The sequence below is a fragment of the Phyllobates terribilis genome, unplaced genomic scaffold, assembly GCF_046119375.1.
Source record: "Phyllobates terribilis strain yellow unplaced genomic scaffold, ASM4611937v1 Scaffold_3__8_contigs__length_932513732, whole genome shotgun sequence".
Classification (NCBI taxonomy): domain Eukaryota; kingdom Metazoa; phylum Chordata; class Amphibia; order Anura; family Dendrobatidae; genus Phyllobates; species Phyllobates terribilis.
The window spans coordinates 68,818,853-68,839,670 of record NW_027362763.1 but is presented as its reverse complement, the minus strand read 5'-3'; the positions used below and the strand labels follow the sequence as shown (position 1 = coordinate 68,839,670).

The following is a 20,818-nucleotide window of genomic DNA, read 5'->3' as shown; positions in this document are numbered from 1 at the left end:
TTCGCCAATCTCAAATTCGAGCTGTTTTGGGCGGTGTTCGAGTTGTTCGACGAACCCGAACGATTTGCAAAAAATTCGGCTGTTCGAGGTTATGTTCGATAACTGTTCGTGCACCAAAAGCGTGTCCTGCATGTCTGGTGCTATTTAGAGCACCAATCATGCAGGGATTGTCTGCCACTCACTGTAATGCCACAGCCATGGTGGTTGTGGCATTACAGTGATTGCCCAAATCGATGGGAACAGTGCCAACAGTGAAACATGAAAAGCCGGCAATTCAGCAGCGACATACACCGGTACCCGACAATTTAGAACCGAAAGAATAGAGCTTCACACATAGATTAGATAGATATAAACATGTCAGCCACATATATACGATGTACAGTGAAAGTGCTGCTTACTGTACTTGTCATTTAGCGTAAAGGATTTATCAAAAAAAATAATAGTGTTTTCATGCACCGTCTCTTTAAAAAAGCCGGCCGGCAATTCAGCAGCGGTACCCGACAATTTAGAATAGAAGGAATAGAGAATCACACATAGATTAGATAGATAGAAACATGTCAGTCACATATATATGAAGTACAGTGACAGTGTTGATTACTGTACTTGTCATTTAGTGTAAAGGATTTATCAAAAAAAATAATAGTGTTTTCATGCACCGTCTCTTTAAAAAAGCCGGCCGGCAATTCAGCATCTGTACCCAACAATTTAGAATAGAAGGAATAGAGAATCACACATAGATTAGATAGATAGAAACATGTCAGTCACATATATATGAAGTACAGTGACAGTGTTGCTTACTGTACTTGTCATTTAGTGTAAAGGATTTATTAAAAAAAATAATAGTGTTTTCATGCACCGTCTCTTTAAGAAAGCCGGCCGGCAATTCAGCATCTGTATCCGACAATTTATAACAGACAGAATAGAGCTTCACACATAGATTAGATAGATAGAAACATGTCAGTCACATATATATGAAGTACAGTGATAGTGTTGGCTACTGTACTTGTCATTTAGTATTAAAATAAAGGATTTATTATTAAAAAAATTGGCGTGGGGTTCTCCTTAATTTTAGGCTCTAGCGGAGGTTAAGCAGACAGCTGGGGCAGATGTTTGAAGCCTGGGAAGGGGGTAATACCCACGGAGCTTCCCAGGCTACTAATATCAGCCCCCAGCTGAATACATAGCCTTTACTAGCTATTAAAATGGGGGACCCCCCCAAAAAAATGACGTGCGGTCCCCCATAATTTAATAGCTAGCAAAGGCTAGGCAGACAGCTAGGGGCTGATATTAATAGCCCAGGAAGGGAGCCATGAATATTGGCCCCCTCCCAGGCTAGAAACACCAGCCGTCAGCCGCCCCAGAAATGGCGCATTCATAGGATGCGCCAATTCTGGCACTTAGCCTCGCTCTTCCACGCTGCCCTGGTGCGGTGGCAGGGGGTAATAGGGCTGGGGTTGATGTCAGCTTAAAATGCCAGCTGACATCAAGCCCAGGTTAGTAATGGAGAGGCGTCTATAAGACACCCCCATTACTAACCCCATAGTCAAAGTTAAAAAAAACACAAACACCCAGAATAAAGTCCTTTAATTGAAATAAAGACAAAATTCTTTATTGTTCTAAATTAAACCATACTTACCGTCACGCCCATTCCAGCTGAAGCCAACGATCTCCTGTAATAAAAATAAAATAATAAAGCAACCTCATCCTTACCTTTCCATGGTTCCCACGACAGCTTCAGCTCTGCTACATCGAGATGACAGGCTGGACCGCAGCAGAACGCCGCCATCCAGCCTGTCATCCCGCAGACACTGAGAAGAGCAGGCTTGCTTGCGCTCCACATTGTCTCTCTGTGACGGCATAAAGATGAGCCGAGGTCATGTCCAATGAACTCGGCTCACCTCATGCACGTCACTGACAGCGTGGGAAAATTCTCACGCTGAAGCGCTGAGTGCAGGAGAATTTTCCCACGCTGTCAGTGACGTGCATGAGGTGAGTTGAGTTCATTGGACATGAGCTCACCTCATGCACGTCACTGACAGCGTGGGAGAATTCTCCTGCACTCAGCACTTCAGCGTGAGAATTTTCCCACGCTGTCAGTGACGTGCATGAGGTGAGCCGAGTTCATTGGACATGACCTCGGCTCATCTGGATGCCGTCACAGCGAGACACTGAGGAGCGCAAGCATGCCTGCTCTTCTCAGTGTCTGCGGCATGACAGGCTGGATGGCAGCGTTCTGCTGCGGTCCAGCCTGTCATCTCGATGTAGCAGAGTTGAAGCTGTCGTGGGAACCATGGAAAGGTAAGGATGAGGTTGGTTTATTATTTTTCTTTTATTGCAGGAGATCGTTGGCTTCAGCTGGAATGGGTGTGATGGTAAGTATAGTTTAATTTAGAACAATAAAGAATTGTGTGTTTATTTCAATTAAAGGACTTTATTCTGGGTGTTGTGTTTTTTTTAAATACTTTACTAGAAATTCATGGCGGTCATGTCTAATACTGGCGTGACCCCATGAATTTTGGGCTTGGGGCCAGCTGATAATACCAAGCTGGCCCTAACCCCTTTATTACCCAGTGAGCCACCGCACCAGGGCCCTGGATGAGTTGGGTACAGCGCCAGAAGATGGCGCTTCTATGAACGCGCCATTTTCCGGGGTGGCTGCGGACTGCAATTTGCAGCGGGGGGGCCCAGAAAGCTTGGGCCTCCCTGCGCTGCAGATTCCAGCCCCCAGCTGCCTAGTTGTACCTGGCTGGACACAAAAATAGGGCGAAGCCCCACGTATTTTTTTTTTAATTATTTCATGAAATTCATGAAATAATTAAGAAAAAAAGGCCTTCCCTATATTGTTGTGTCCGGCCAGGTACAAATAGTCAGCTGGTGGTTGGGGGCAGCCCGTTCCTGCCTGCTGTACCTGGCTGGACACAAATATAGTGCGAAGCCCCACTTCAATTTTTTTTAATTATTTCATGACATTCATGAAATAATTAAGAAAAAAAGGGCTTCCCTATATTGTTGTGTCCGGCCAGGTACAAATAGGCAGCTGGTGGTTGGGGGCAGCCCATTCCTGCCTGCTGTACCTGGCTGGACACAAATATAGTGCGAAGCCCCACTTCAATTTTTTTAAATTATTTCAGGAAATTCATGAAATAATTTAAAAAAAATTGACGTGGGGCTTCGCACTATATTTGTGTCCAGTCAGGTGCAGCAGGCTGGAACTGGCTGCCCCCAACCACCAGCTGCCTATTTGTACCTGGCCGGACACAACAATATAGGGAAGCCCTTTTTTTCTTAATTATTTCATGAAATAATTTAAAGAAAATTGACGTGGGGCTTCGCCCTGTTTTTGTGTCCAGCCAGGTACAACTAGGCAGCTGGGGGCTGGAATCTGCAGCGCAGGGAGGCCCAAGCTTTCTGGGCCACCCCCGCTGCAAATTGCAGTCCGCAGCCACCCCGGAAAATGGCGCGTTCATAGAAGCGTCATCTTCTGGCGCTGTACCCAACTCATCCAGGGCCCTGGTGCGGTGGCTCACTGGGTAATAAAGGGGTTAGGGCCAGCTTGGCATTATCAGCTGGCCCTAAGCCCAAAATTCATGGGGTCACGCCAATATTAGACATGACCACCATGAATTTCTAGTAAAGTATTTAAAAAAAACACAACACCCAGAAAAAAGTCCTTTAATTGAAATAAACACACAATTCTTTATTGTTCTAAATTAAACCATACTTACCGTCAAGCCCATTCCAGCTGAAGCCAACGATCTCCTGAAATAAAAGAAAAATAATAAAGCAACATCAAAAGGCATGCAACAGAAATAGTTATAATTTTGAACCAACTTGCGCTAATGGGAAGTAAATGAGATGAAATAGAAAGAAGCAACAAGGAGACAGAAGCGTATAAATTCTTAGACTAATATTGCACTTTTATATTGCGCTTGTATATCGCACTTATATATTGCACTTATATGTATTGGTATATTGCACTTAGGTATTAATCTTAGGCTCAGTATTGCTCTAGTATTGATATTAATATTTATATTATGGCACTTCACACCAAAAATGTATTCACACTGTAAGGTGACTAATGGTCGCACAGTCGATGGGAGGTATGTATCACAGAGATGGCTGGTCTCTGTGATGTAGCCCCGTGTATTTTCTCTAGTGCACGCATACACTAAGAGGACTAATTGGCGCACCTGGGAGCCGGGTTACGGGTAGCTAGGAGAGAATGGGCGGGTCCAGCAACCCACATACCTCACCTCTAGGTGTGGCTAATAGCCAATAAAATGGAGGTTGTTGTTTGACACATGGTCTGTGTTTGGAGGGAGAAGTCCTCCTGTGTGTTGTCTCCAGACTGAGCTGTGTGCTGGACAAGAGAACCAGCCTGTGTGACCACAGATCTGGTTCACCAGAGACTTTGGTAAAAGGACTGTTTTACTTTTGCTTTTGCCTGGGCAAAGGCTGTTTGTTTGCAATTTTCTTTTCACGGTTTATGAAGCCAATAAACCGCTATGGACACTTAAAGAAACATGCCTCCTTTTTGCCTCTCATCGCATCTGAGTGAGCACAATCCCTACAACACTTTTAATTGTATTACTTAGGTGTATTTCCTTGACGAAGGACGAGACTGGGAGTGGTGTATAAACTGGGCTGTAAAAAAGACTCCCCAATTTGGACCATCCCTGATTTTTGGTGTTAACTGCCATAATATATTAATATCAATACTAGTGCAATACTGAGCCTAAGATTATTACCTAAGTTCAATATACCAATGTATAGAAGTGCAATATACAAGTGCAATATTAGTCTAAGAATTTATACGTTTCTGAATAGTTACATTACAAGAAGAAATGTATATACAATGTAATGTATATGATATAAATAGCAACAAATGAAGAGGTAAACCTGCAAAATTACTTGAAGTCTTTGAACTAACTACTCCAAGAAAACAAAGATGAATTCAGCTCTGTAGCCTCAGTGGTATACTGTACATTACTTCCACCTAATAAACATGTTGTTTCCACAGCTATCAAAGATATACGGCACGGTCTTCAGTGTCCAGATGGGAATGGCAAAAATTGTCATCCTCTGTGGTTTGGAAACCATTAAAGATGCCCTAATCAACCATGTTGACGATTTTGTGGACAAGCCCAAAGCAAGGGTGTTTTCTAAGTCGATAAAGGACCATGGTAATTGTCATACATGCAACTATATAACCCAAAGGCGGCATCATTTTCACCTTCGTGAGGCCTAGATTTTCCCTATGAATGCTAACAAACTCACAAACCGCCTCAAGCTACTAACAACTGTCTTATAAGAAGTAGTAAATATAAGGGGCGGGAAGGAGATGCAGCTGCAGTTTAGTGTTTCAGTGGACATAAAGAAGAGGATGATGGGCATTTTATTGGATTAAAATTCTGAATACAGTAGTAACACAACACAAAACCCACCAGTTAGGAACCATAGAAAGAAAGACAATGAAGTAGAGAGAGTAAAGAACCAGCTGCATAGCAGGAATAAACACAGTTATCTGAGGATCTCCTGCCTTTTCATGCCTTGAAATTACATTATATTTCCCTTTCAAATGCAAGAAGTAAGTGAGCACCTAGCTTTTGCAAATTTTCAGCAAAAAATTTAGATTATGGGAAGGTTTCTGGGAGGCGAATGAGCTTAAAAATTTCCTGATTTGGGATTCAAATGTAGGGCGAATAATTTTTGTATAATTTTTACAAAATTTCCTATTATCTGCTGAAGATAATATGTACGGTATGTATTATATTCAGGCATTATCCTGGCTAATGGACATAACTGGAAAGTAATGAGAAGATTCACTCTCTCCACACTCCGAGATTACGGCATGGGGAAGAAGAGTATAGAAAATAAGATCATGGAGGAGGCTGACGCTCTGGTACAAAAAATTAGATCTTATAAAGGTGAGAAATCCAGGAGTAATTCACTAGTAGATGTATTTACTACACTTATCAATAGTAACAGAAAACAAACTGCCAATAACCAATTAAATTTGCAAGTAGAGATGAGCGGTGTTCGACTAGAACTGTTCGCCAATCTCAAATTCGAGCTGTTTTGGGCGGTGTTCGAGTTGTTCGACGAACCCGAACGATTTGCAAAAAATTCGGCTGTTCGAGGTTATGTTCGATAACTGTTCGTGCACCAAAAGCGTGTCCTGCATGTCTGGCGCTATTTAGAGCACCAATCATGCAGGGATTGTCTGCCACTCACTGTAATGCCACAGCCATGGTGGTTGTGGCATTACAGTGATTGCCCAAATCGATGGGAACAGTGCCAACAGTGAAACATGAAAAGCCGGCAATTCAGCAGCGGCATACACCGGTACCCGACAATTTAGAACCGAAAGAATAGAGCTTCACACATAGATTAGATAGATATAAACATGTCAGCCACATATATACGAAGTACAGTGAAAGTGCTGCTTACTGTACTTGTCATTTAGCGTAAAGGATTTATCAAAAAAAATAATAGTGTTTTCATGCACCGTCTCTTTAAAAAAGCCGGCCGGCAATTCAGCAGCGGTACCCGACAATTTATAACAGACAGAATAGAGCTTCACACATAGATTAGATAGATAGAAACATGTCAGCCACATATATACGAAGTACAGTGACAGTGTTGCTTACTGTACTTGTCATTTAGCGTAAAGGATTTATCAAAAAAAATAATAGTGTTTTCATGCACCGTCTCTTTAAAAAAGCCGGCCGGCAATTCAGCAGCGGTACCCGACAATTTATAACAGACAGAATAGAGCTTCACACATAGATTAGATAGATAGAAACATGTCAGCCACATATATACGAAGTACAGTGACAGTGTTGCTTACTGTACTTGTCATTTAGCGTAAAGGATTTATCAAAAAAATAATAGTGTTTTCATGCACCGTCTCTTTAAAAAAGCCGGCCGGCAATTCAGCAGCGGTACCCGACAATTTATAACAGACAGAATAGAGCTTCACACATAGATTAGATAGATAGAAACATGTCAGTCACATATATATGAAGTACAGTGATAGTGTTGGTTACTGTACTTGTCATTTAGTATTAAAATAAAGGATTTATTATTAAAAAAATTGGCGTGGGGTTCCCCTTAATTTTAGGCTCTAGCGGAGGTTAAGCAGACAGCTGGGGCAAATGTTTGAAGCCTGGGAAGGGGGTAATACCCACGGAGCTTCCCAGGCTACTAATATCAGCCCCCAGCTGAATACATAGCCTTTACTAGCTATTAAAATGGGGGACCCCCAAAAAAAATGACGTGGGGTCCCCCCTAATTTAATAGCTAGCAAAGGCTAGGCAGACAGCTGGGGGCTGATATTAATAGCCCAGGAAGGGAGCCATGAATATTGGCCCCCTCCCAGGCTAGAAACACCAGCCGTCAGCCGCCCCAGAAATGGCGCTTTCATAGGATGCGCCAATTCTGGCACTTAGCCTCGCTCTTCCACGCTGCCCTGTAGCGGTGGCAGGGGGTAATAGGGTTGGGGTTGATGTCAGCTTATAATGCCAGCTGACATCAAGTCCAGGTTAGTAATGGAGAGGCGTCTATAAGACACCCCCATTACTAACCCCATAGTCAAAGTTAAAAAAAACACAAACACCCAGAATAAAGTCCTTTAATTGAAATAAAGACACAATCCTTTATTGTTCTAAATTAAACCATACTTACCGTCACGCCCATTCCAGCTGAAGCCAACGATCTCCTGCAATAAAAGAAAAATAATAAAGCAACCTCATCCTTACCTTTCCATGGTTCCCACGACAGCTTCAGCTCTGCTACATCGAGATGACAGGCTGGACCGCAGCAGAACGCTGCCATCCAGCCTCTCATCCCGCAGACACTGAGAAGCGCAGGCTTGCTTGCGCTGCTCAGCGTCTCTCTGTGACGACATCCAGATGAGCCGAGTTCATGTCCAATGAACTCGGCTCACCTCATGCACGTCACTGACAGCGTGGGAAAATTCTCACGCTGAAGCGGTGAGTGCAGGAGAATTCTCCCACTCTGTCAGTGACGTGCATAAGGTGAGCTCATGTCCAATGAACTCAGCTCACCTCCTGCACGTCACTGACAGCGTGGGAGAATTCTCCTGCACTCAGCGCTTCAGCGTGAGAATTCTCCCACGCTGAAGCGCTGAGTGCAGGAGAATTTTCCCACGCTGTCAGTGACGTGCATAAAGTGAGCTCATGTCCAATGAACTCAGCTCACCTCCTGCACGTCACTGACAGCGTGGGAGAATTCTCCTGCACTCAGCGCTTCAGTGTGAGAATTCTCCCACGCTGAAGCGCTGAGTGCAGGAGAATTTTCCCACGCTGTCAGTGACGTGCATGAGGTGAGCCGAGTTCATTGGACATTAACTCGGCTCATCTGGATGCCCTCACAGAGAGACACTGTGGAGCGCAAGCAAGCCTGCGCTTCTCAGTGTCTGCGGGATGACAGGCTGGATGGCAGCGTTCTGCTGCGGTCCAGCCTGTCATCTCGATGTAGCAGAGCTGAAGCTGTCATGGGAACCATGGAAAGGTAAGGATGATGTTGCTTTATTATTTTTCTTTTATTTCAGGAGATCGTTTGCTTCAGATGGAATCGGCGTGATGGTAAGTATGGTTTAATTTAGAACAATAAAGAATTGTGTGTTTATTTCAATTAAAGGACTTTTTTCTGGGTGTTGTGTTTTTTTTAAATACTTTACTAGAAATTCATGGTGGTCATGTCTAATATTGGCGTGACCCCATGAATTTCGGGCTTAGGGCCAGCTGATAATGCCAAGCTGGCCCTAACCCCTTTATTACCCAGTGAGCCACCGCATCAGGGCCCTGGATGAGTTGGGTACAGCGCCAGAAGATGGCGCTTCTATGAACGCGCCATTTTCCGGGGTGGCTGCGGACTGCAATTTGCAGCGGGGGTGGCCCAGAAACTTGGGCCTCCCTGCGCTGCGGATTCCAGCCCCCAGCTGCCTAGTTGTACCTGGCTGGACACAAAAACAGGGCGAAGCCCCACGTCAATTTTCTTTAAATTATTTCATGAAATAATTAAGAAAAAAAGGGCTTCCCTATATTGTTGTGTCCGGCCAGGTACAAATAGGCAGCTGGTGGTTGGGGGCAGCCCGTTCCTGCCTGCTGTACCTGGCTGGACACAAATATAGTGCGAAGCCCCACGTCAATTTTTTTTAAATTATTTCATGAATTTCCTGAAATAATTTAAAAAAATTGAAGTGGGGCTTCGCACTATATTTGTGTCCAGCCAGGTACAGCAGGCAGGAACGGGCTGCCCCCATCCACCAGCTGCCTATTTTTACCTGGCCGGACACAACAATATAGGGAAGCCCTTTTTTTCTTAATTATTTCATGAATTTCATGAAATAATTAAAAAAAATTGAAGTGGGGCTTCGCACTATATTTGTGTCCAGCCAGGTACAGCAGGCAGGAACGGGCTGCCCCCATCCACCTGCTGCCTATTTGTACCTGGCCGGACACAACAATATAGGGAAGCCCTTTTTTTCTTAATTATTTCATGAATTTCATGAAATAATTAAAAAAAATTGAAGTGGGGCTTCGCACTATATTTGTGTCCAGCCAGGTACAGCAGGCAGGAACGGGCTGCCCCCAACCACCAGCTGCCTATTTGTACCTGGCCGGACACAACAATATAGGGAAGGCCTTTTTTTCTTAATTATTTCATGAATTTCATGAAATAATTAAAAAAAAAGTACGTGGGGCTTCGCCCTATTTTTGTGTCCAGCCAGGTACAACTAGGCAGCTGGGGGCTGGAATCTGCAGCGCAGGGAGGCCCAAGCTTTCTGGGCCCCCCCCCGCTACAAATTGCAGTCCGCAGCCACCCCGGAAAATGGCGCGTTCATAGAAGCGCCATCTTCTGGCGCTGTACCCAACTCATCCAGGGCCCTGGTGCGGTGGCTCACTGGGTAATAAAGGGGTTAGGGCCAGCTTGGTATTATCAGCTGGCCCCAAGCCCAAAATTCATGGGGTCACGCCAGTATTAGACATGACCGCCATGAATTTCTAGTAAAGTATTTAAAAAAAACACAACACCCAGAATAAAGTCCTTTAATTGAAATAAAGACACAATTCTTTATTGTTCTAAATTAAACCATACTTACCATCACACCCATTCCAGCTGAAGCCAACGATCTCCTGCAATAAAAGAAAAATAATAAACCAACCTCATCCTTACCTTTCCATGGTTCCCACGACAGCTTCAGCTCTGCTACATCGAGATGACTGGCTGGACCGCAGCAGAACGCTGCCATCCAGTCTGTCATCCCGCAGACACTGAGAAGCGCAGGAATGCTTGCGCTCCTCACTGTCTCGCTGTGACGGCATCCAGATGAGCCGAGGTCATGTCCAATGAACTCGGCTCACCTCATGCACGTCACTGACAGCGTGGGAAAATTCTCACGCTGAAGTGCTGAGTGCAGGAGAATTCTCCCACGCTGTCAGTGATGTGCATGAGGTGAGCTCATGTCCAATGAACTCAGCTCACCTCCTGCACGTCACTGACAGCGTGGGAAAATTCTCCTGCAATCAGCGCTTCAGCGTGAGAATTTACCCACGCTGTCAGTGACGTGCATGAGGTGAGCCGAGTTCATTGGACATGAACTCGGCTCATCTGGATGTCGTCACAGAGAGACGCTGAGCAGCGCAAGCAAGCCTGCGCTTCTCAGTGTCTGCGGGATGACAGGCTGGATGGCAGCGTTCTGCTGCGGTCCAGCCTGTCATCTCGATGTAGCAGAGCTGAAGCTGTCGTGGGAACCATGGAAAGGTAAGGATGAGGTTGCTTTATTATTTTTCTTTTATTGCAGGAGATCGTTGGCTTCAGCTGGAATGGGCGTGATGGTAAGTATGGTTTAATTTAGAACAATAAAGGATTGTGTCTTTATTTCAATTAAAGGACTTTATTCTGGGTGTTTGTGTTTTTTTTAACTTTGACTATGGGGTTAGTAATGGGGGTGTCTTATAGACGCCTCTCCATTACTAACCTGGGCTTGATGTCAGCTGGAATTATAAGCTGACATCAACCCCAACCCTATTACCCCCTGCCACCGCACCAGGGCAGCGTGGAAGAGCGAGGCTAAGTGCCAGAATTGACGCATCCTATGAATGCGCCATTTCTGGGGCGGCTGACGGCTGGTGTTTCTAGCCTGGGAGGGGGCCAATATTCATGGCTCCCTTCCTGGGCTATTAATATCAGCCCCCAGCTGTCTGCCTAGCCTTTGCTAGCTATTAAATTAGGGGGGACCCCACGTCATTTGTTTGGGGGGGGTCCCCCATTTTAATAGCTAGTAAAGGCTATGTATTCAGCTGGGGGTTGATATTAGTAGCCTGGGAAGCTCCGTGGGTATTACCCCCTTCCCAGGCTTCAAACATCTGCCCCAGCCGTCTGCTTAACCTCCGCTAGAGCCTAAAATTAAGGGGAACCCCACGCCAATTTTTTTAATAATAAATCCTTTATTTTAATACTAAATGACAAGTACAGTAACCAACACTATCACTGTACTTCATATATATGTGACTGACATGTTTCTATCTATCTAATCTATGTGTGATGCTCTATCTTTCTGTTCTAAATTGTCGGGTACAGATGCTGAATTGCCGGCCGGCTTTTTTAAAGAGACAGTGCATGAAAACACTATTATTTTTTTTAAATAAATCCTTTACACTAAATGACAAGTACAGTAAGCAACACTATCACTGTACTTATTATATATGTGACTGACATGTTTCTATCTATCTAATCTATGTGTGAAGCTCTATTCTTTCTGTTCTAAATTGTCGGGTACAGATGCTGAATTGCCGGCCGGCTTTTTTAAAGAGACGGTGCATGAAAACACTAATATTTTTTTTAATAAATCCTTTACACTAAATGACAAGTGCAGTAACCAACACTGTCACTGTGCTTCTTATATGTGTGACTGACATGTTTCTATCTATCTAATCTATGTGTGATGCTCTATTCCTTCTTGTCTAAATTGTCGGGTACCGGTGTATGCCGCTGCTGAATTTGCCGGCCGGCTTTTTTAAAGCGAGTGTCTTCTGAGCAGTTTGTCAGCTTTTGGACACCTTTGCAGGTGTTTTCTATGTGTTTCTATGTGTTTTTGTTTGCCTGCCATTGGTTTTAACGGTGTTCGACGGTGTTCTAAGGTGTTCGACGAACAGTTCGACGAACAGTTCCTCGAACATCCCGGTGTTCGACGAACCGATCCGAACCCGAACACTACGGGGGTGGCTCAACACTATTTGCAAGTAGCTTCATGAAACAAGGCTATATTATTGTCAGGCCTCCTTCACATGTCTGGTGATTCTTATACAGGATTATTCTGCATGAAAAAACAGTACTGGTGTGATCTGTGGTCAGTGTCCATGTGCCATCTGTGTGTACGTATATGACATCTGTGTGACATCCATGTGCTGTCTGTATCCGTGTGTCCGTGTGCTGTCAGTGTGACATGTATGGAATGAAATGCAGAATAGAAATTAAAGAGTGTTAGGTATTAAAGATGTTAAAAAATATAGATAGTGATGAGGAACACGATAGATAGAGGATAGATAATTACATATAAATATGTCAGTGTGCTTTATAATCATTGTTTTGTGTTTTTTTTTTTAAATAAATAAATAATTTAAAAGAAAACGCATGGGCTCCCGCGTAATTTTCATAACTAGCAGAGGGAAAGCTAATCGCTGGGGGCTGATGTTAATAATCTGGGAAAGGGAAAATATCCCTAAAGGTTCCCATACTAGTAAGAACAGCTCATACCTGTTTGTTTAGCCTTTACTGATTAATTTGCGGGGGAACCTCAGAAAAAAAATTACAAGGGTCACCCTATAATTTCTAACCAGCAAAGTCTACACAGACAGCTGTGGGCTGATAATAATAACCAGGGAAGAAGCATGTATATTTTCCCTCCTCCTAGGCTAAAGGCCCCGTCACACATAACGAGATCGCTAGCGAGATCGCTGCTGTGTCACGGTTTTGGTGACGCAACAGCGACCTGACCAGCAATGTCGCTATGTGTGACACTTTGCAGCGATCAGGCCCCTGCTGTGAGGTCGCTGATCGTTGCAAAGTGTCCTGGACCATTTTTTGGTTGTTGCCCTCCTGCTGGTCAGCACACATCGCTGTGTGTGATCAGCGGGACCAACGATCAGGCTCGTAACCATGATAAACATTGGGTTACTAGGGGCACACGCGCACTTAGTAACCCGCTGTTTATCATGGTTACTACTCTGCTTCCGTGAGCGGTAACCTGCCGCTCATCGTAGCAGGCCCATAACCATGATAAACAGCGGGTTACTAAGTGCGCGTGTGCCCCTAGTAACCCGATGTTTATCATGGTTACGAGCCTGCTACGGTGAGCGGGGGGTTACCGCTCACGGTAGCAGAGTAGTAAACATGATAAACAGCGGGTTACAAGGAGCGCGTGTGCCCCTAGTAACCCGATGTTTATCTTAGTTACCAGCCTGCTCCTGCTTCAGCAGCAGGCTGCTAACCAGGAGCAGGACATCGTGGAACATTCTTTCCACAATGTCGCTGCTCCCTGATCGCTGGTGAGCCTGCCTGTTTGACAGCTCACCAGCGACCACATAGCGATGCAGCAACGGTCCCTGACAGGTCGTATCGTTGTCAGGATCGTTGTAGTGTCGCTATGTGTGACGGGCCTTAAGACCATCTGCCCTCAGCCACCCCAGAAATGGTGCATCTATAAGAAGAACCAAATCTTGCATTTAGCCTCACTCTTCCCACTTGCCCTGGTGCAGTGGCAAGTGGGGTAATAGGGTTGGGGTTGATGTCAGCCTTGTATTAACAGCTGATATCAAGCCCAGGGGTTAGTAATGGGGAGGCCTCTGTAGGATGGTCATGGCAAGAGATGCAAAAACTGCCTGTCCACGAGAAGCAGAATTGGATAAATGCCGCTAATGAAGAGATGGAGTCCTTTCACCAACTCCAGACATGGCAGCTTACGGAGCTACCACAAGGAAAAAGAGCTATCAGATGTAAATGAGTCTTCAAAAACAAATATGACTCAGAAGGTAAAGTTCATTGGTTTAAGGCAAGATTGGTCGCAAAAGGGTACTCGCAAAAATATGGTGAAGATTATGATACTACATTTTCTCCAGTTGCAAAGCAAACCACATTCAGAAATTTAATGTCCATATCTGCAGTTCAACAGATGACAGTGAGACATTTTGACATCAAAACAGCCTTCCTACATGGTGATATTGAAGAAGAGTTGTACATGAGCCAACGAGAGGGATATATTAAAAAGGGTGAAGAGCACCTTGTTTGCAGAATGCAAAAATATCTCTATGGACTTAAGCAGTCGGCGAGAGCATGGAACTCAAAAATGAACAAAGTTTTGATGGATGAAGGACTTAAAAGGTCTCAAGCTGATCCATGTTTGTATATGAAAATTGTAGCAAAGGAGTGGATGTATGTTCTTCTATATGTAGACGATGCAACCATGTCTCATCGAGATGAAAAGGAAATTACAAAGCTAGGTGAAATTCTCAACCAGCACTTTGAGACCAAGGACCTAGGAAATGTGACATATTATTTGGTAATCCAAATCCAGAGAGAGGAAGATGGGAGTTTTCTTCTCAATCAAAGTTCTAAAATTTCCGAAATCCTGAACCAATTTGGACTGGCTGAAGTCAAAAGTGCATCAACACCAATGGATCCATCTTACTTAAAGTTGGAAGGAGAAGAAGATCTGCTACCCACCAATGAGTGTTGCAGACAAGCAGTGGGGGCGCTTCTGTATATAGCAACCCCAACTCGTCCAGATATTACAGCCACAGTTGGACTTTTCTGCCGACGTCTAAGCAAGCCACTCCAAAGAGACTGGAACGCAACTAAGAGAATTCTACAATATCTTAAGGAAACTCAAAGGCAAAATCTTTAGATATCTGCATCAGGAGATCTCACTCTCAGAGGTCATGTGGATGCAGATTGGGCTGGAGATACAAGTGATCGGAAATCAACAAGTGGTTACTTGTTCAAGTTAGGAGAAAATTCAATTTCTTGGTCCAGCAGAAAACAAGTGTCAGTCGAATTGTCTTCTACAGAAGCAGAATATGTGTCAGGTGCTTATGCAAGTCAAGAGGTTATTTGGTTGAAACAACTTTTGGAAGATTTCAACAAGCCAGTAGCTCAGCCAACAGTTATCTATGAGGACAACCAAGGATGTATTAAACTTGCCAGCAGTGAGAAGATTAGTGAAAGGACTAAACTAGTGATGAGCGAGCACAAAAATGCTCGGGTGCTCGAAACTCAGGTCGAGCACATTGGATTACTTGGGTGCTCGACCCGAGCAACGAGCCCAATGTAAGTCTATGGGAAACTCGAGCATTTTTCTGGCGGTCCCCCGCGGCGGTCTGGAGAACGTTACAAATTGCCCAAATCGATAGGAACAGTGCTCAGTTAAACATCAGGCAGGCAGAATATATAGGCAGACAGGCGGGTAGGGTAAATAGGAGGGTGTATGAAAAACATAGCAAGGCTCTTGGAACACACTAGTGCCCTCCGATTTTCAGGCACCCTTCTCTTTAAAAAACCCGGCCGGCAATTCAGCAGCGGCATACACCGGTACCCGACAATTTAGAACAGAAAGAATACTCCCAATACTGGTGCCTGTCCGCTGGTGGGTCGAGCGAGCCCCCCTGTGGTGGAGGCAGCTCTAAGCTTTTTAATTTAAATTGTCTCTCTAATTTGAATAAATACACTTTAAATCCATTTACAAGGATCTATTGGAGGGCAAGTCTCATGCCAGCAGCCGCGGTAATTCCAGCTCCAGTAGCGTCCACTAAAGCTGTTGCAGTTAAAAAGCTTTTATAAGGATCGAGCTCGGCTGTCCACCGCAAGGCATCCTACTGCCAGTCCCAGCCCCTATGCCTTGGGGTGCCTCCTGATGCTCTTCACTAAGTATCCCATGGTCCCGAAGCATTTCCTTTGAAAAAATTAAGTGTCTAAACTACAGGTGGTGCAGCTTGCTTAACAGCCGGGATAATCCGCTGACTAGCAGACACTGCTACTAGGCACAAAGTATTTCCTGGGTTAGATGCAGTTAAAAATTTGTAATTAGATACTCTCGTTGGATGCTGAGAAAGCATTCCATAGAGTCTCCTGGCACGCCATATATGATTCTCTTAAAAAGCTTGGGGTAGGGGTCTAGGGGACCCTTTTATAGCCAAAATCACGGCCCTGTATCGCAATACGTCACCTAGGCTGAAGATAAATGGAACTGTAGCACCCTGAGGGCTCGGTTGCTACAGACGTATTGCACCTCACCCAGAGGTGTGATATCTCACTCTCAGGTAAGGATGGAGTGTGGATCAGGACCCGACACCTGCATGCATTACACCACATTGCCGTGGGGCAGGGCGACCAATATGCCCCTGAGATGGGCACGACAGTCCCTGTCCCTGGCTGGAGTGGGGGGAGGGAACACTGAGGAAGGGGAACCCTGTAGTGCAGGAGCAGGGAGGAAGCAGTTCCTGGGTGCATTGAGAAGGGAGTATAAAAGGTGGGCACCATCTTAGTTCAGTGCAGAGAAGTCTGAGCAGAAGTGGCAGGGAGCAGGGGCTCTGCATGAGCTCTGCTCTGGAGGCGGGCCTAGTAACAGAGGCCGAGGCCTGGAAGAGGGAGAAGGAAGGAAGAGGAGCGGAGAAGGCTCCAGGAATGAGGAATGAAGGGATCCCAGGGGTGCGGACGGGCGAGTCGCCACCGCACGCCTGAATCCACCTGCGTGGAGGGGTCAGGCCAAAGGGGGAGACCGGTCCCCGAACTAGTGGAGGCAGGAAACGACCCTCAGCTAGAAACCGGAGGCTCTGACATTTTATGTGGCGCAGCCCCTCGCTACACCCGCTAGGAAGGCACCACATAGGGTCAGGGAAACTGGCGCCAAGTTTACCAAGAGGAGGCCCGAGGCAGCCGGACAGAAGTGTTGGTAAGAAAGGCCAGACAAAGGACACACAAAGGGGGTCCTGTGAAGTGCTCCAAAGTTATCTGGGAGTTGTCTGAGCCCCTCACCTGGTGAGCACAGTACGACGTGGGCAGCCGTTACCTGCAGACGTGGTCTGGATAATAAGAACTGTGAGTAAAGGCCCTGAACTGCATCACTGACTCCGTGTCGTTACTGCTGCTGCCCTGCACCATCACCCCCATCCTCCGCATACACTGCCCTGAGGCTATACTCCTCCCGTGGGGAGTTATGCTACGCTCTGCTGCACCCACAACACCAGCCTCAGCGGTCTGCCCTGTAGCGGCGGTGCACTCTGACCGCAATCCACGGGTGGCGTAGTCGGACATTTAAACATCAAAACCACATAAATAGTTCCGCCACTGGTTTGACCGCCCTGAGCCACGGAACCGGGTCGCCGCCACGAAGACTACAACCACCAGCATCCACCAAAAAGGGTCCGGCTCCGGGTGTCCCAAGGCCCAGGGGGTGCGTCAGAACATTTTCATCACCTTTCACAATCACCAATGGGACAAGGCAGTGATGTCCTCTGTCCCCTCTCTTATACATCCTAGTGACGGAGCACCTGCTCTCATCAATTCGCCATAACCCCAATATTAGGTGGATTGAGGTGGGAGGCACCGAGTACAAGTGCTCTCTATTTGCTGATGATGTCCTAGTATATATCACTCAATCACATATATCCATCCATGCTGTTATGGCTGAAATAGATCACTTTGTTACATGGTAAAATTTTAAAATCAATGCAGCGAAGTCTGAGGCCCTCGATGTCTCCCTCCCTAAATCCATATAGGATTCCATCCAGTCCAACTTTCCCTTTGCCTGGCCCTCACAGGGTATCAAATACTTAGGAATTCCTATTCATAGAGACCTCTCCCATCTATGTTATCTTAATTTTGGGCCCTTTATTGAACAACTCCATACAGACCACGGTTGGCAAGTTAGAACTATAAGATTCACTACGTGAACCACTGGTGTTTTGTGGAAAAGCACATGTACACTGCGTTCCAAATTATTATGCAAAAAGTGTTTAGGAGTGATAAGGGAAGAATTTGTTTGTTTGTCAGTTAAACTCATTGATGGTGATGTGTGTCAGGGCTCTTTATATCACTGTAAGCAATTGCAGACACCTGTGCTAATTAGTTTGGCAGGTGTGTCCAATGAAAGGCAAGACTACTTAAGAAGGCTCTCTCACATTATTAAGCAGCCTACATTTTCTGCCAAAATGGGAAAGAAAAAGGATGTGTCGGCTGCTGAGAAGCAACAAATTGTGGAGTGTTTAGGTCAAGGCATGACTAGAATCAACATTGTGCGATGATCAGGATGAAGTGTCTTGGCAATCAAGAAGTATGTAGCTGATTCACAGTACACACGTGTGCGTGCTGATAAGGGCAAATTGAGGACTCTTTCCTACAGGCAATTACGTCAGGTTGAAAGAGCAGTGGCAAAAAAGCCTTGTCATAGCAGCAGACAAGTTTTTGAAGCTGCTTGTGCCTCCAACGTCCCCCGAACAACAAGATGCAGGGTCCTTCAGAGGTTTGCAGCTGTGCATGCGCCATCCTGTCGACCTCCTCTATCCACTTCACACAAGCAGAAACGGCTCCAGTGGGCCAAACATTACATGAATACTGATTTCAAAACTGTTTTGTTCACGGATGAGTGCCGTGCAGCGCTCGATGGTCCAGATGGATGGAGTGGAGGATGGCTGGTTGATGGACACCCCACGCAAACACGGCTACAGCGCCAACAAGGAGGAGGTGGAGTAATGATTTGGGCTGGAATCATGGGGAGAGAGATTGTCGGCCCCTTTAGGATCCCTGAAGGCGCTAAATATGAACTCCATAATGTATGTGGATTTTCTCAAACAGCACTTCCTGCCATGGTTCAAGAAGAAGAACCGTGTATTTCACAGCAAGATCATTTTTCTGCATGATAATGCACCATCTCATGCTGCACATAAAACATCTGCATCTCTGGCTGATATGGGCATAAAAGGGGACAAACTTATGGTGTGACCCCCATGCTCCCCTGACCTCTACCCCATTCAGAACCTTTGGAGCATCATTAAAAGGAGTGTCTATGATGGCGGGAGGCAGTTCACATCTAAGCAACAGCTCTGGGAGGGTATTCTGTCCTCATGCAAAACAATTGAAGCAGAAACCATCCAAAACCTGACAAATTCAATGGACGAGAGAGTTCAGAAGCTCCTTTCGAACAAGGGGTCCTATGTGAAAATGTAACATCACCTAGAATAAAGTTTTGAGTTGAAAACTGTTTGATTTCAGTTTCTAACAACCTGCTAATGCTTATAATTTCAAAAATGACCTTTTTTTGGTCTTTATTAAAATGAAAAGGTTGATCGAAAAGTTTGGGGGATCTAAGAGTGTGGCAACCCAGTAGTCATGATTACTTCGAATTCTGACAATATGAGGGTCATGCTGCAGGTAGTGCAGCAAGAAGGCACTTACGTGCCTTGCGCATCTCGGAGCCCCAAAATTATTTTCCGGGCTAGATGCAGCTAAAAATTATTTTTAATTTTAAATCTGGTGAAGCTTTAGTATAGATAGCCTAATTGGATCACTGCTACAAAGCCCAAATTATTTTCCAGTCAAGATACAGATAAACATGATTAGTAATTTGAAAGCTTAAAACAGTTGGTAGGGTGATTTTAACCAATCATCAAGCTTTTACTCTCCCCAGGATGACACAGGGGTAGAAAAGTCGTTTCGGATCCATGATTTGTTCATCTTTATGAACGTGAGTCTGTCTACATTATCAGTGGAGAGCCGCGTGCGCTTATCTGTCAGCACACCACCAGCAGCGCTGAACACACGTTCAGACAGAACGCTGGCTGCGGGGCATGACAAGATCTCCAAGGCGTAAGTGGCTAGCTCCGGCCATTTATCCAGATTGGAAGCCCAAAAAGAGCAAGGGTCCAGTGACACAGTCGTGGCTTCAATGTTTACTTGGAGATACTCCTGTACCATCGTCTCTAGGCGTTGACTATGTGTCAGACTTCTTGTCTCCTGTGGCCTTGCAAAGGATGGGCTAAAAAAGTGGTGAAATGATTCCGCAAAATTGATGTTACCAGCAGATACTGTGGTTCTGTTACGGTTTGAGTGCTGAACACTTGACGGTCCCACGGTTGGCAAGTTGGAACTGTGAGATTCACTACGTGCACCACTGGTATTTTGTGGAAAAGCACATGTAAGATTCTGCAACAGTCTCTGCTGATACTCCTGCATGCGTGCATCCCTTTCTATGGCAGGAATAATTTCTGCAAATTTACTTTTGTACCGGGGATCTAACAGTGTGGCAACCCAGTAGTCAGGATTATTTCTAATTCTCACAATTCGAGGGTCATGTTGCAGGTAGTGCAGCAAGAAGGCACTCATGTGTGTTGCGCATCCAGGAGCACCAAGTCCCTGTTGTGTTGGTGGCGAGGTAACAATCATGCTTCCTTCCTCTGTCCTCTCCCCCCAACCTCGCACAACAGAAATGTGATCAAGGTCTCCCTCATCTGATGAGTCTTCCATCAGTTCGTCCTCCACTTCTTCCTGGGCTCCTGCACCATCCTCACTAGTTTGGCTGCTACCATGCGCCCTGGTAAAACCATCTCCCCCACCCTCACATGCCTGCCGCCTTGGTGCTGCCGACCGTCTGGACCTTGCAGATGTTAGCCCTTCCGCATACAACTCCTCCTCCTCTACTTCCTCTACCTCCTCTTGTGCCACCACCTGACTCCGAATTCTGTTTAACATGTGCTCCAGCATGTAAATCACCGTAATAGTCATGCTGATAATGGCATCG

The 20,818-nt window shown here is 45.5% G+C and overlaps 1 protein-coding gene across 2 annotated transcripts in view; it reads left to right on the top strand.

Annotated features, from left to right (window-relative positions):
• LOC141258825 (cytochrome P450 2K4-like) overlaps positions 1-20,818 on the top strand; it is a 43,679-nt gene that overhangs the window by 2,169 nt on the left and 20,692 nt on the right. For both annotated transcript variants that reach the window (XM_073673989.1, XM_073673988.1), the window contains exons 3-4: positions 5,021-5,183; positions 5,778-5,927. In XM_073673989.1, coding sequence (XP_073530090.1) covers positions 5,021-5,183; positions 5,778-5,927 — 313 coding nt within the window. The remainder of the gene's footprint in view (positions 1-5,020; positions 5,184-5,777; positions 5,928-20,818) is intronic.